Source organism: Coccinella septempunctata, chromosome 2, assembly GCF_907165205.1.
Source record: "Coccinella septempunctata chromosome 2, icCocSept1.1, whole genome shotgun sequence".
NCBI classification, from domain to species: Eukaryota; Metazoa; Arthropoda; class Insecta; order Coleoptera; family Coccinellidae; genus Coccinella; species Coccinella septempunctata.
The window spans coordinates 6,316,260-6,331,612 of NC_058190.1; the positions used below are offsets into that span (position 1 = coordinate 6,316,260).

The 15,353-nt window shown below is 32.4% G+C and overlaps 1 protein-coding gene and 1 non-coding gene across 7 annotated transcripts in view; both read right to left on the minus strand.

The window, feature by feature from the left end:
* LOC123308563 (sodium/potassium-transporting ATPase subunit alpha) overlaps positions 1-15,353 on the minus strand; it is a 130,704-nt gene that overhangs the window by 100,353 nt on the left and 14,998 nt on the right. For 2 of the 6 annotated variants that reach the window (XM_044891283.1, XM_044891281.1), the window contains exon 1: positions 3,471-3,642. The exons of the other annotated variants lie outside the window; for them this stretch is intronic. In XM_044891283.1, coding sequence (XP_044747218.1) covers positions 3,471-3,500 — 30 coding nt within the window. In that variant the 5' untranslated portion in view covers positions 3,501-3,642. Of the gene's footprint in view, positions 1-3,470; positions 3,643-15,353 lie in introns of those variants that run through there. 6 annotated transcript variants of the gene reach the window in all.
* On the minus strand, positions 13,924-14,064 carry LOC123308834. The gene has a single exon (XR_006537179.1). It is a non-coding gene; the product is annotated as a U4 spliceosomal RNA (small nuclear RNA).

Genomic DNA, 15,353 nt, shown 5'->3' on the forward strand with positions numbered 1-15,353 from the left:
TTCACGTTAACGATTCAATATCATCTTCTCGATTCGAATTCGAAATTTGAATACAAATATAATTATTCATTTTCAATGGAAAAGCTCAATATGGCTACCATAAGAAAAAAATTGAAAGTCGTATCTTGAAAGCTAGGCGGCCGATTTCAATGAAAATTGTACCATGTATAGATATCATCAAATGATGACATTCAAGGATTTTAAAACTTCATGAAAATCGTCCGTAAAAAAAATATTTAAATAGGTTTAATATATGTATTTCCGATTTTTGAATACATTTATAAATGTAGAACATACGAAGAAAAAGATTGAGATTTGAGGAAGATCATGTTGGAGGTCTTGTAAAGGCTGAACTTTTTTGGGTTTTCACTTCCAATCTCTGGAAAAAATCAATTTAAAAATTGAAATAACCTATTTGCTCCTACGTGAATTCTTGCACTAATTTGTCAGGAGCAAATCAAGTAGAAAAATTGTTGCCTGACATAGAACTGAAAAAAAGAACTTTGAAATTATAATTACGTATAGTAACGTTTCGGGGACTATATCAGGCTCCTTCATCAGACGAAAATCCATTTTCGATAATCTCAATGTCGAATATAAGCAACAATTCAGAAGATTTTCGAAAATTGATTTTCGTCTGATGAAGGAGTCTGATATAGACTCCATAACGTTACTTTACATAATTATAATTTCAAAGTTCATTGTCAGGCAACAATTTTTTCTAGTCGATTCGATCCTGACAAATTGGTGCAAGAATTTACGCAGAAGCAAATCGGTTATTTCAATTTTTTTATTGATTTTGTTGCAGAGATTGGGAGTGAAAACCCTAAAAAGTTTAAGGAAATGCATAATTCTTCCAGATTGAATTTCAATCGAAACTGACTACATTGTGAATAAGTATGTGTCAAATAATTGTTAATCTGAAGGATACCTTATTTCGGTATGCTTTCACATTAAATTATTTGACGGATAACAATTCTATAAAAACACGGTATACTACTCTTCATTGATTGATGTGAAATCAGACACCTCATTCTAGGAATCGTCATAATTCCAACTAGAAAGCAAATATTTCGTGCAAATCACACAAAGAGTAACAATACATCAAGAATCTCAAAAATTCGACCAACGTGTACTGACATTCGATCTATATTTTCATATTTGACAAATAAACTCTTATTTGTAAGTTTCAAACATTGACATAAAGAATTGACTGAGCAATACCCGTAAGAAAATGTCTGATATGTAGAAAGAGAGGAAGCTATGATGCGGCCAATACTTGTCTCCCTTTTCTATGGACATAGACGTGAGTGTGGACCAATCAAAATTCTAGAAAAAGACAACAACTGGCCGTATGTTCGGTACTAGTCTTTTTGACATTTTTCTGTCATTTTTCTGTAGAGAAGAAAAGAGAATCCTCAGTCCACTCTCTTTTTCTATGGTTTCAACGACAGATTTATTCGGCGATTAGGGATTATTTATTCGATGAATAAAACTATCTGATAGTGAAAAGACAGCATTTTTACTTATCCTAAAAATAAGACGTATCTGCCCTATAAATTTAGTTATCAGCAGGTGAAAATACTGAGCCTGATTCTCTTCATAAACTTTTTAGGGTTTTCACTCCCAATCTCTGAAACAAAATCAATTAAAAATGAAATCAACGATTTGCTCCTGCGTAAATTCTTGTGAAACGTCCAGACCTCTAGAAATAAGAAAACGCGAACATAAAAATAATATTAAAAATAGAGAAATTAATCGATCACAAATCGCAGATCACATTTGTTCTAATACGGGAGACCACATGATGGATTGGGACAATACTAAAATTTTAATGACAGAACCAGACCATTTTAAACGAAAAATTAAAGAGTCTACGTGTGTTCTATTAGATCAAGATAATAATTTGGCAAATTGTTCGATAGGAATAGATCATATTTGGATCAATATACTAAAGAAGGAACTGTCATCCGGTAATTTCAAAATTAAATGAATCAACGTTTCTGTGCAGTCTCTGTTTCTGTGTGTTGACAATTAATGTCAGACAAAAAGCGACAATTCAGAAGATTTTCAAAAGTAGATTTTTTCGTCTGATGAAGGAGTCTGATATAGACTCCGAAACGTTACAAAGAATTATAATTTCAACGTTATTTATTTTGAGTTCATTGTTAGGCAACAATTTTTTCTAGTTAATTTGCTCCTGACAAATTAGTGCAAGAATTTACGCAGGAGCAAATCGTTGATTATCATTTTTAATTGATTCTGTTTCAGAGATTGGGAGTGAAAACCCTAAAAAGTTTATGAAGAGATGCAAAATCCTCCCAAAATAAATTTCAATCGATATCTGGGCCTGAGTCGTTTCGACGACAAAGGAATAAAAATTTAATATGTCCTATTGAGTAATTATAGAAAAGTAGAATTGTTATTTGACAAAATTATCGATGATATTTTCCCTCAAATTTGGGACCCACTATAAAACATTTGCTCACATAAAAAAGGGGCAATATGATATACTAATCGAGCTGTCCGAGCATATTCACATCAAAAAAACTTTCTTCGATTTATTGAATTTTATCCAAGACAAAGACTCACGCTTTATACAGGGTGAGTTTTTCACTCGTACAAATATTTTATAACAGTAGATTCTTGAGGTCAAAAGAAACACGTTCGGTTTGAAAGATATAGGCTGTTGAAAAACATAAAAAAAATGGTACTTTTAGTTCTATCTAGATAGAACTCCTATCTCACAAACGGTTTTATCGAATCATATGAATTTCGGAATATAGTGTTTCATTAATTTGATGGATCTTTTTCGAACACAAGATATCACTCAAGTCTTCATTATGACCATTAGGTACCATAAAAATAATAAAGAATTCACTTGAAACTAAGTTGGACGCTATCTACTGAATCTTTGAGCGTTTTGTGAAATGAAAGTATATTTTATATTTTCTCGTATAATACGCCGTTGTTGAGTAATTTGAATATCGATTAAAATTCATTCTGGGAGGATTCTACATTTCCTGAAACTTTTCAGTTCAAAAATAAAAAATATCTGTGAAATTAGAAAAATTGCAACTCTTTCCAGAAGATCCACAAATGTGTAGTCACAAATTCAGCTAGTTCTTCTGAAGGTAATTTTGTTTTTGCAGGGGTGGCACAGCTCATTATGAAAAGTCAAAATGGCTATATGTTTCTATCATTCTATCAGGGCTGAATCGGAAAAAATGGTATGGGAAAAAAGTTTCATTTGACCTCAAGAATTTACTGTTAAAATATTTGTACGAGTCAAAGACTCACCCTGTATAGTAGTTCAATAGTCGCCAAAATTGTCATTGAAGAATTATCCATGTCAAACTACGACAGGTTGACTAGAAGCAACCAACAAAGAATCAAAGCGGATTGCAAAGCAGTTCCTTTAGATCAGAAGAGTGATACACGCATGCAAATAAAACGAAAAAAAAAATTACATTATCGACTCCATTCTTCTCGGTCGCCATCACAGCTGAACAAAATCACAGCACACGGTCACCGAATTCCGTCCAGTTTTCAACTTGTCCGTCAAACGACAATTCTATCCCAGATTCAGACGCATTCAGTGCGATATTACAAAACTCAATCGTAGCAACACCGTGTGGAAACTGGCCAAGAGGGAGCTGGGCATAACCCGAACGAATTATCTCCTCTGGAAACTATTATGCTATTAACGTTCTTAAAGATGGCCATGTATAATTTTCTCTTTGTAAAATTTATTCAGGTTGGCTCCAAGACTACTCTAATTCAATAATTCGGGAGGAAGTTGTTTAAATTTATGTCTATTGGACCAACTCGGAGCGGAAAATTCTGGACCTCCTGTATGGGACTAGTGCATACTGAAGGCGTGAATCATCTAGTTAATTCAGGACGAAATCATGCAGGACTAGCTGATTCGCAGACGAATTTTTTGGAGAGGAATTTTTCCATGAACATCAACAAACTTCTTGTAAAGACTCTTCTTTCACTGCGTCATCCAAATGATGATGTATTAGTGAGTACTCCGTCTGCACAGGGTGGGCAAATTTCGATGTTTTAGCACTACAGTTTTTAAACCAGAGGAGATACACAAAATCTGATACCCCATTCTCGTTCTCTTTTTCTGAGAAACTAACAATAGTAGTAGTCATTTTTGGCCACTTTCTTTTGTTTTCGAGTTATAAGCAAAACTTGGAAAAATGGCGATATCGAAATAAATTTATATCTCCGCTAATACTGACGATAGAGCTCTGAAATTGAAACATTATACAGGCACTTTTTTACGTAGAATCTAGTGGCGTGCTCGCCTTTTTAGCAGAATTTTTGATTACGAAGTTATGCCCCAAAGTTATGTTTTTTAAATGGGAACACTAGTTTTCTGTGCAATTTTTTGAAAGCTTAAATTTTACTGATTTCAAAAATATATAACATCATATGGTTTGTATCAATATAAATAACAAAAAAGGTCAAAAACCTTTTTTCTCAATATTTCTATGGTTTCAACTTTTGATGAGCATAGAAAAATAAAGCATCGTATGATTACCAGTGTCTCCTTCTATAAGTCCTTTCATTATTATGAAAATTTATGAAATATATCTTGATTCAAATTTTATGAAAATTGGTAAAAAGCATAGAAAGAATGACATTGCCGGAAAGAGACTGCTTTTGATATAGGAAACTCTAGTTTTCTGTGCTCGTCAGAAGTTTAAACCATAGAAATATTGGGAAAAAGTGTTTTTGACCATTTTCTATTATTTATATTGTTACAAACCATATGATGTTATATATTTTTGAAATCAGTAAAAATAAAGCTTTCAAAAAATTGCACAGAAAGCTAGTGTTCCCATTTAAAAAAACATAACTTTGGTCATAGCTTCGTAATTAAAAATCCTAATGAAAAGGCAAGCACGCCACTGGATTTTACGTAAAAAAGTGCCTGTAGAATGTTTCAATTTCAGAGCTCTATCATCAGTATTAGCGGAGATATAAATTTATTTCCATACCGCCATTTTTCCAATTTTTGCTTATAACTCGAAAACAAAAGAAAGTGGCCAAAAATCACTACTACTCTTGTCAGTTTCTCAGAAAAAGAGAACGAGAATGGGGTTTCAGATTTTGTCTATCTCCACTGGTTTAAAAGCTGTAGTGCTAAAACATCCAAATTTGCCCACCCTGTACATGGATGAAGCCTGTCTCACACCGGCGACCACATTTCGTTGTGGGAATTTTAATTCAACACAGTGATCCTTCACCAAAATCAACAGAGAATTTTTGACACAGAGGTGATTTTTTTCACGGTGCAAATGGAGAACGTATGTATACTCAATTCACTTTTATTTTAGCAGTCGGTTGGCCATGGAAATTTGACACATTTCACTCTCTATAGTACTAAAATGTGGGGTTATGACTCTTGTCAAAACATTTTTGGGTTTTGAATCAACGCTATGTTGCCCGTTCTACGTAAAAGTTTCTGTTATTACGTATTTTATCACAATGTCGAATCTCTTCGGAAAATATGTGACGAACATAATTGAAGTTCATACAAACTGATTGAAGGCATACCAAATCCAGTTATTTGCATGGAAAATACAAGAGATCAGTATAATATCATAATATGCACTAGCTTGAGGAGAGTTAATGTTCGTTATCTTCTTTGGCTAAAGTTTGAATACGTTACATCAGCAGATTTCAAAAATATTAACCCAAAGATGAAATGCATATGTTGAAGTAGTTGGGAATGGGTATCTCCCGAAGGAATTAACAGATAATTACAAGAATGTTAAATTCTTCAACAAAAATCATCTTGCGTCAATATATGTAAAACGAATTAAAGGAAGTTTCAAACAAGATGAACTTCACCTTTGAACAAACATTTCACATGAACAAACAATTAGCAGTACAACTGGCCCATACTTGTGGATGTTCATCTTAATGCATTGATATAATAAAATGATTAGGTATTTATTGGTACCTTAAGACATTTACAATGTATAGGACAAGTCAAATGAAAAATTGAAAAATCAATTTTTGGGAACTTATTCTACGATGACATTCATCGAAAATCCAGTAGTAAACTTTTCGCATGAATTCACTCAAACATAAAATTCTCAAATGCCACCACTTTCTTGGGTCTCCCAATAGAAAGAAATTCTTTGTAATCCTCCCCATTTACAATATTTCTGATTGTGGAAATATTCAGCTGAAATATAAGTCGTTTAGATTCAGATGAAACATTATACCGGGTGTCCCAGAGCTTTTAGGCCACCAAATACCTGTTACCTGCGGAAAAAAAAAATTGAAAAAAATACTTGTCGTAGGAAACCATACGCTCTTTCATGCAGCATAGCAAAATCCACCCCCTGACAAACAACCCCCGAGAAACCACCCCTAACTTTTGATTTTCAAATGGCACCCCCATGTTTGTTGTGCTTCAACTTACAGTTTTTTTCATTTCTCATTCAATGATGTATCATGGTAGCTAGAATGGCATGCAGAATTATGGAAAATAAAAATACAAATGAAATACGAATTTATACGCTCAGCTGTATTGTTACTGCAACATTATACTAAAGAAAATGTTTTATAACATAAATTATAATAAACAAAAAGTTCTAACATTTTATTGACTCTTTTTTTTCAACATCCACTTTTTCTTGTCTCTACAATGTGGACTAATTCGATCAGTCCAATTAACAGTACCCACTAACGAATTCAATTTTATCGAGTGACTATCTTTACAACTACATATTATGATATATCATTGATTGAGAATTAAAAAGAGCTGTCAGTTGAAGCCAAACAAACATGGGGGTGCCATTTGAAAAACAAAAGTTAGGGGTGGTTTCTCGGTGGTTGTTTGTCAGGGGGTGGATTTTGCTATGCTGCATGAAAGAGCGTATGGTCTCCTACGACAAGTATTTTTTTCAATTTTTTTTTCCGCAGGTAACTGAGATATCTGCTGGCCTAAAAGCTCTGGGACACCCGGTATAAAATCTCTTACATTGAAAATGTTCGCTACCCTCTAACGTATTGTAGATTTTAGAATATTAGGGTATAACTATTTGAATGTGCGGACCTGAATTCTAAATAGCACTTCCTGAAATCCTGTCTTCTCTTCTTTTCAATCACTTTCGGCATTTTCGTAATAAAAATTGATATTAGTTGTGGCAACGGCGTTATGACATTAACGACATTTCAAGAGTGCCAACCTTACTGCGTTCCAGTTACAAAAACTTGAGAAAATTATTTCATGGCCAACCGACTACTAATAAAAATATGAATGCAGTATACCTATGCCTATGATTGATTAGTTTTTCCTTAATTATCACCAAGTCTTCGGGTCAGTTTGATGAAGGCTGAATTATTTACTTTTTCTCTCTCTTTTTCTGCACTGTTTTTTTGTTTCAGACATTATTTCGAGACGGAGAGAGGATAAAGATATTTTATGTCAATGGAAAAGAAGCCCTTCAGTATAAGAAGCTAATTCTGTTTCTCTAAACAAATTTGTCATCACTAATACACTTCTCAAGTGTAGTAGGAGACAGTGTTTTTTTACTCAGGTTCTTCCCTAAGCTCTTTTATCATACGCCGAATTGTATGATACCCAGTTAAACCAACCTCTACTAAAACATACAAAAAGAGCGAGAAAAAATATTTATGTATATACAATTGTATTGAAATTATGCATAAACATATATACAGGGTGTATTTGAAGGTGATACAAAACTTTCACAATGACCAAGTTGAAAAAAAATTGAAAATGATTACTAAAATAGATTCTAATACGACCCTAGACCGTTTGTTAGCTGACTTATCGCAAAGCAGTGGGAAAAAACTGATTCGACCATGTGGTTTCGTTTAGGATATTGGCACGTTCGATATTTACGTGGTAATGGAAATGGAAACTTAGGTCGCCGAATTTTTCTCATTATTTTTCAGGAACTTAAACGATTTTACGAAATGGCTCATTTCGATACCAACTGACAGAAGAGATTTAGGACACAAGTGTAAAAAAAATTATTAATTAATAATCTCATCATTAATATTCATCTAAATAATTCACGAATTGTTTCACAATGGGCACAGTCTTATAGTTCGAACATTCCAACAATCGTCGTAAAAATGGGATGAAATGGAGAAACATCATAACACTTTTTCAAAATAACTAACATAAGCACTTTCAAGAAACTGCCTCGATTTTCTACATTTTTTTTCACCTGTATACCTGTATATACAGGGTGTTTTCAAAGGCTAGGCTTTTTTTGACAGAAGGTTGAACTCATCAAAATAAGTCGGTTAACCAATAATTGTCTATATAAAATATCCAAGATGGCTGAGATACAACCCCTAGAAGTTCGACAAAATTTCATTGAATTTCAAGTACGGGACTGTGGAAGGTGACTTCGGCATCGCAAAAACAAAACATAAACATATACCGACTCCCATGAATGGTTCAGTACCAAGTTCATCGGATTAGATGCATCAGGTCACTTTTGAGAGAATCGTAATTGTTGTATCGTGCAATTTAGGGCAAAAAAAAATTAAGAAAATCCAGGTAGTTTCCTAAAAGTGCTTATGTTAGTTCTGTTGAAAAATTGCTATGATGTTTCCCCATTTCATCCCATTTTTACGACGATTGTTGGAATGTTCGAACAAGAAGATTGTGATGCCCATTGTGAAAAAAATCGTGAATAATTTAGACGAATTTTGATGTTTTATTCTATTTTTTACACTTGCGTCTTAAGTCGCTTCTGTCAGTTGATATCGAAATGAGCCATTTCATAATATAGTGTAAGTTACGATAATTAAAATGAAAACAATTCGGCAATCCTAAGTTTCCATTTTCATTACCACGTAAATATCGAACGAGCCAATATCCTGAACGAAACCACATGGTCGTTTTTTACTACTGCTTTGCAATAATTCAGCTAACAAACGGTCTTGGGTCGTATTAGGATCTATTTCAGTAATCATTTTCAATTTTTTTTCAACTTTGTCATTTTGAAAGTTTTGTATAGGTAGTTTTTAGTGAAACGCTTCATTTTGACCAGTTCCACCTTCTGTTGAAAAAAAGCATCACCTTCAAATACACCCTATATACACGGAGAGACTTTGACTCGTACGAATATTTCAACAGTAGATTCTTGAGGTCAAAAGAAAAACTTTTTTCCTGTACCATTTTTTGCCGATTCGGCCCTGATAAAAAATATAGCCATTTTAAGTTTTCATGATTAGCTGTGCCACCCCTGGAAAAGCAAAATTACTTTCAAAATAACTAGCTAAATCTGTTACACTACACATCCTTGGATCTTTTAAACAGAGTTGTATTCAGCCAAAGTAACTAATTTTTCAAATTTCACAGATACAGATGTTGGTACCTTTTAATTTTTGAACATCAAATTACTTGAAAACGGCGTATTATACGAGAAAATATGAAGAATACTTTCATTTTACAAAACATTCGAATATTCATTAAATAGCGTCAAGCGTTGGGTTCTTTGAATTTTTGAAATTTTTAGGTACCTACGTAATGGTCATAATGAGAAATCTGGAAGACGTGGGTGATACTTGTGTCCGAAAAATATTCATCAGATAAACGAAAAACTATATTCCGAAATTTATTTCATACGAAAAAAGTGTTATTTGTGAGATAGAACTAAAAATATCATTTTTTATGGATTTTCAGCAGCCTGTATATTTTAGACCGAGCCGCTTCGGAAAAATGGTAGAGCAAAAAAGTGTTTCTTTTGACCTCAAGCATCTACTGTTGAAATATTTGTACATTTTTTCCCTTTACCATATTTCCAAATCAGCACGGTTTAAAAGAGACAGGCTGTTGAAAAACCATAAAAAAATTTTTTTTGTTCTATCTCACAAATGATTTTTCTTTATAAATCTAGAACAATTTCAGGTAGATGCGTCATGTTGGAGGACTTACAATGGAAGAACCTTTCCTTCAATAAACGAAATTTCTGTCTGGTATAGTTTGAAAAATGCCACCCTGTATATAGTTTGGAAAATACCACCCTGTATATAGTTCTAGCCAAATTCCCAATCGGAACTCGCAGTGGGACAACCTATACAGCTCTTGAATTTTACAAATAAAATTGTGTTGAAATGAATGAAATGCTTTAATTCAAGAATATTTTCGTTTTTGTGAAATTCTACCCTCGAACTCATTTTCGGGTGTGGTTCGAATATTGGAAAATTCGCCGTTTTCGTTTTATCCCATGAATAATTTATTTATCCACGTTTTGAATTTCAATTGATCAATGATGAATGCGCATAATTTTTCACCGAAATACCGATAAAATGACAATTGAAGAATGAATCTGGGTCGAATTTTGTTCTATTAATTCAATACGAATTTTCCACGGCATTGATTTTCCTTTCAAATCGCATAAATTATGACGTCGTTCACTATTTCGGTCCGCATTTACTGCCAGGGGACATTCAAGAGACTGACAAATAATATCATAAGACACGCAAGTATATAGGGAAATTTTATATACGTCACAAATAATCGTGGGGACATTCAAGGCCTATTATGGAACCGACGAATGGGGAGGGTTTCGTATCAAATATCAGGAAAATTTATACTTTGTGATTTGACTAATCATGAACTAAATGTTGAGAGTGTCGCCGAAATAAATCATCATTAGTATAAGCATACAATTTTATAATATTACTCACCAGGAGTAACCCCATTAGAAGTTTGCGGAGAATTATACATGGTGACCGATGATATAAGGGACAAGGGCTCAGTGGAGAAAGATGACCCCAAAGTGAATCAGAGGGTTCAAATGTTTCATAGGGATATTGGTTTCAGAGATAAAGTGCCATTTATAAAAAAGCTAAACTATGAATTCTCATATCTTCGTTGAAAAAGCGAACTTTTCGCTTATAATTCACAGGGTTTTTAATGCACGCACTCCTCATCATTTCACAGAAAATTGAAGAACAGGAGTCCCGTATTAAAAAATTTTGATTTACTTATCTGGCGAAAAATATCACTCGGTATATAGGAGAGAAAAAATTCGAATAAAAATTTTAAAAGACTGAAAAGATAATAAAATCAAAAATATTCTAATTTCATAAGAAATAGTTTGAGCTACTGATCGTAATCTACCTTATGAAGAATAATTTGAATTTGAAGACCAACCTATAATTGTATAAACCCCTAATCTTGAAACTCTAAAAAAACATAACACTGAAAAATTACACTTATATAAATAACAATAAAAAGGTATTTTCATTCCTAATAATAATGATAAAAGAAAATTTAAAATAGGAGAAAATAAAAAAATTTGCCATGTAAGGAAGAACTTTTGTTCCTTCCGTAATAATTTATTTGCATCTCTAAAAGGTTGTAAAATTCCTATATATCCTAACTTTATAAGGACCTTTACAAATTTGAATATAACTAAAGCTTTCGTTCTTATTAAGTTAAAAATGCTACTCCCACTAAAATTGTAATAAATAAAATAATTGTAACTATGAATATTAAAATAAAATCTATTATTATTTGTATAAAAATACATTCTAAATCTAACGCCTATTCTGCCAAAATAATAGAGAAAACAGTTTTTTGTTTGAATGGGGCAAATTTTGTACAGTTATCATGATATGTTGAAAACAGAATATTAAAAAATTTTCATATACACCCAATGAAATAATATTCTTGATAGAACAATTACACTCAATTCCAGGAACTGAATATAAGTGTAACTCATTTTAATAACTCCCAGAACTCCTGCTTATAAGTGGAAAAATTTGGAACAATCATCCACCTGGTATGTTTTCTACGAAGTATTATCTTCAATAAAATAGCGGTATAATTTCAGGTACAGGGTGGCCCGTTGAAAATTCCCTATCCACTTATTTGTGAAAGTATAATAGCTACAAAATAAAATTCCTTATAAAAGTTGTTCGTGCTCATTCGAACTTTATTTTTTTGATAAATTTTGAAAAGAATCAATTCTATACGGGGTGGTGGCAAAAAGTTATGTTTTGTTAAATGTATCTTTCCATTATATATATATTGTTAGATATTTGAATAGAGCTTGAAAAGACATTTACAAAAATATGGGTCAAAGGGGGTCTGTATTTTTTGTTTTTGACTTATGAGCATTAATCTGTCAAAAGGTATCCAAATTCAAAAGCCTGTAAAATGTATTCTTTTGAACCTAGAAAAAATATTTGTAATTTAGTCTTCTACTTAGTAATGCTTTCAAATTTTGAATACCACCAACAAGTAATCAGTGTAGCCAACATTTGAAAATTGTAGTTTTTCTCCATAATCTAAAGCTGACATAAGCTTTGACAGATATTTTTTTTTATGTTGCTATGGATACGATTTTACTCATTCAACACTGAATTATACCAATATTCTAGATTTACCACAGTAAATTTCTTGTAACTCTCAAGCTATGACCAGGAGACCCATGATATACTATATCAACAAATAGTTCTTGGAATGCTCTAAGAGAAAATGTATTAATATATAAGGTGTTCCATTTAGAAAATGGAGAAAAAATACAATTTGCAAATGTTGGAAACACTCATTAAATTTCGAAGTTCAAAAGTATTAATAAGAAGACGACTAAATTACAGTTTTTTTGACACCATGTAGAACTTTCTATGTTCCATAGAATATATTTTACAGGCCTTTGAAGTTGGACACTTTTGACAGATAAATGCTTATAAGTCAAAAACAAAAAATCGTAGACCCTCTTTGACCTATGTTTTTTCGGAAATTTTCAAGTACTATTAAAATGTCTAATCATATACAAGGTGTTCCATTTAACAAAAGGTAAATTTTTGTTACCATCCTGTCTGTAATTGATTTTTTCAATTTTTTTTTATGAAAATAGTAAAGTTCGAAAGAACACGAACATGATCATGTATGTGAAACTTTATTTGTGGCTATTACAATTTCTCAGATAAGGGGATAGGGAATTCTTAACGGGCCACCCTGCACTGTAAAACATTTCATTCTAACATATAACTATTAATTTTCAACAAATCGCAAACAATAAATGTATTAATAGGAACCTGATGTCTTAATATCGAAAAATTGACATACGCCTTCTCTAGTTGGATGCATTTCGTTTGATATTAAGTAGTGAAAAAGAAGATATAAAATTATTTTGGAATATCCTATATTTCTGATTTTTAGTAAGAAATCTAGAACAAAAGAAGATATTCGGATTTAAGGATATTCGGAGAACTTGAGAAGGCAGAACTTTTTTCGTCAATAAACGGAATTTTTATCTGGTATTGTTTGGAAGATAGGTACTAGTGATGAACTGTTTAAAATATTTCAAAATATTTGCAACAATTTATAACTTACAGTAGAAGCAAAAAAGTTAGTTGAAACAAAACACTCCATGTATTACACAACTTTCGATTGTATTTTCCAATTCTACGATTATTTTGTGCATCATTTCCTAAAAAAAATGACAGAAGGAGGCTTTTTTTTACGGTTGCACTGGTGTATGAAATTATTGACCGAAAAAATTTGTAAAGTCGTTATTTGGGCAACATTGAATTCTGATCTATAGGGAGATTCAAATGAGGCTGTTAAAGTGGGATTTCAGAGAAAAGCAGTCGAATACAATATTCTACCCTCAAATTTCAAATAAGAACTTGAAATTGATGGAGTCTTCTTGACGTTCCCAATGTACCAAAATTTTACCCTTATTGATATTCTGAAATAAAGGTTGAATATGAAAAAGTTTGCTATTTGACACATGAATGAAAATTTCGACCTGTTTTGCTAATTTGCAAGCTTTAAAACAATACATATTTGAATCTGGAAAATAAGGATTACAAAAGCTTCCAGATGTCAAGATCATCGAATCAAAGTATTGATGGAGGTAAGATAAAAATTGTATTTATTAGTTCAAATGGCCCTTGTCAGGGCCTCCAAAAATTGCCATTGCGCACGGTATTTCACGTGCACGTGGCGGGGTATTGGTTAAAGTTTTCAACTAGCAATAATCGCATCTCGGATAAACGTCATTGATTACGATATTGCCTCTGCGCAGAGATAACAAATCTGAAGAAGAGGTACACTTTTATATAATAAGAGCGTGATCTTTTGAGCAGCTACTGGAAGCCAGTGACACCTGGTGAAAAGATGAGGTATATTCCCTTCATCCCTTCGTACGGGGTTGAAATTGCCATACTGAATCTGCATCGAGTTCTAAAACGATATGTCGAAGGACGCAAGTACCACTAGAGGGCAGATGAGAAGAGATAGTTCCAGAGACGGAGAGGTTGTCTCTGGATAGGTCTGGCTCAAAATATTCTGTCTGAATATTTGTATGGATCATGTTGACCTATAAGATAGTTCAATTGAGGCTCTGTAGAAGAGGAATATTCGCATCCACTAAATGCAAACAACACAATATTGAAGAAAATCATGATTCAATGATAAAAATGGAAGATTGAAAGATTGGAAGGAATATTATTTTTCAGGAGGATATAAAAAATATTGTAATATTCGGATTTCAACATATTATAAAAACAATAGAAAATTTGTGCCATTCAAAAAAAAAACAGATCTTTCATCAGTTTTTGTTGCTCTTCTCAAATTTCTATTTGAATTTATTTGTTCTCATATACCGTAAGATATTTTTCACTTGACAAGTAAATTGAACTTTTTGAATACGGGCCCGCAATTTTTTCAATGTTTTTTTTTTCTTGTGCTGAGGGTGAATGCCTATAGGAACAAGCTTGTGAAATATCAGCGAAAAATTCACCATATTAATGAAGATATGGGCGTTTATAGATTTATAGATCATTTTTTCATAAATCACCCTATATCTCCGAAACTAATACCCTTATGGGACATTTGAAACCCAAATTCTCATTCAGTTTGAGGTCCTCTATCTCTACTTAGCCGTTGTCCCTTACGTCACCAGTCACCCTGTATATTTTACGGAGAAGTGAATGAATTTAATATTTACTCATTCAGATTCATACAAACTCGCCTTCTGGTTTTAAACATTTCCATAAGATTTTCACAAATGAATTAATATTTTTTGTAATAATATGTACTTTAGATATTCTACCAAACTCGCCTTTTTGTTCAAAAAAATGTCTATAAGTTTCTCACAAATCAATTAATATTTTTTTACAATAAAACAGCTTTTGAGAAATATAACATTTATTTTGATGAAACTTCTGATTCTTTGGAAAGCATAAAATATATTTATGTATATTGATACCTATATTATTGATTGATTCATCAATGAAATTGCTACACTGAAAATATTTCAATTTAAATAATAATAAACATTTTCTTCGTGTTCAATACAAGGGTTTCTCTTCACAAA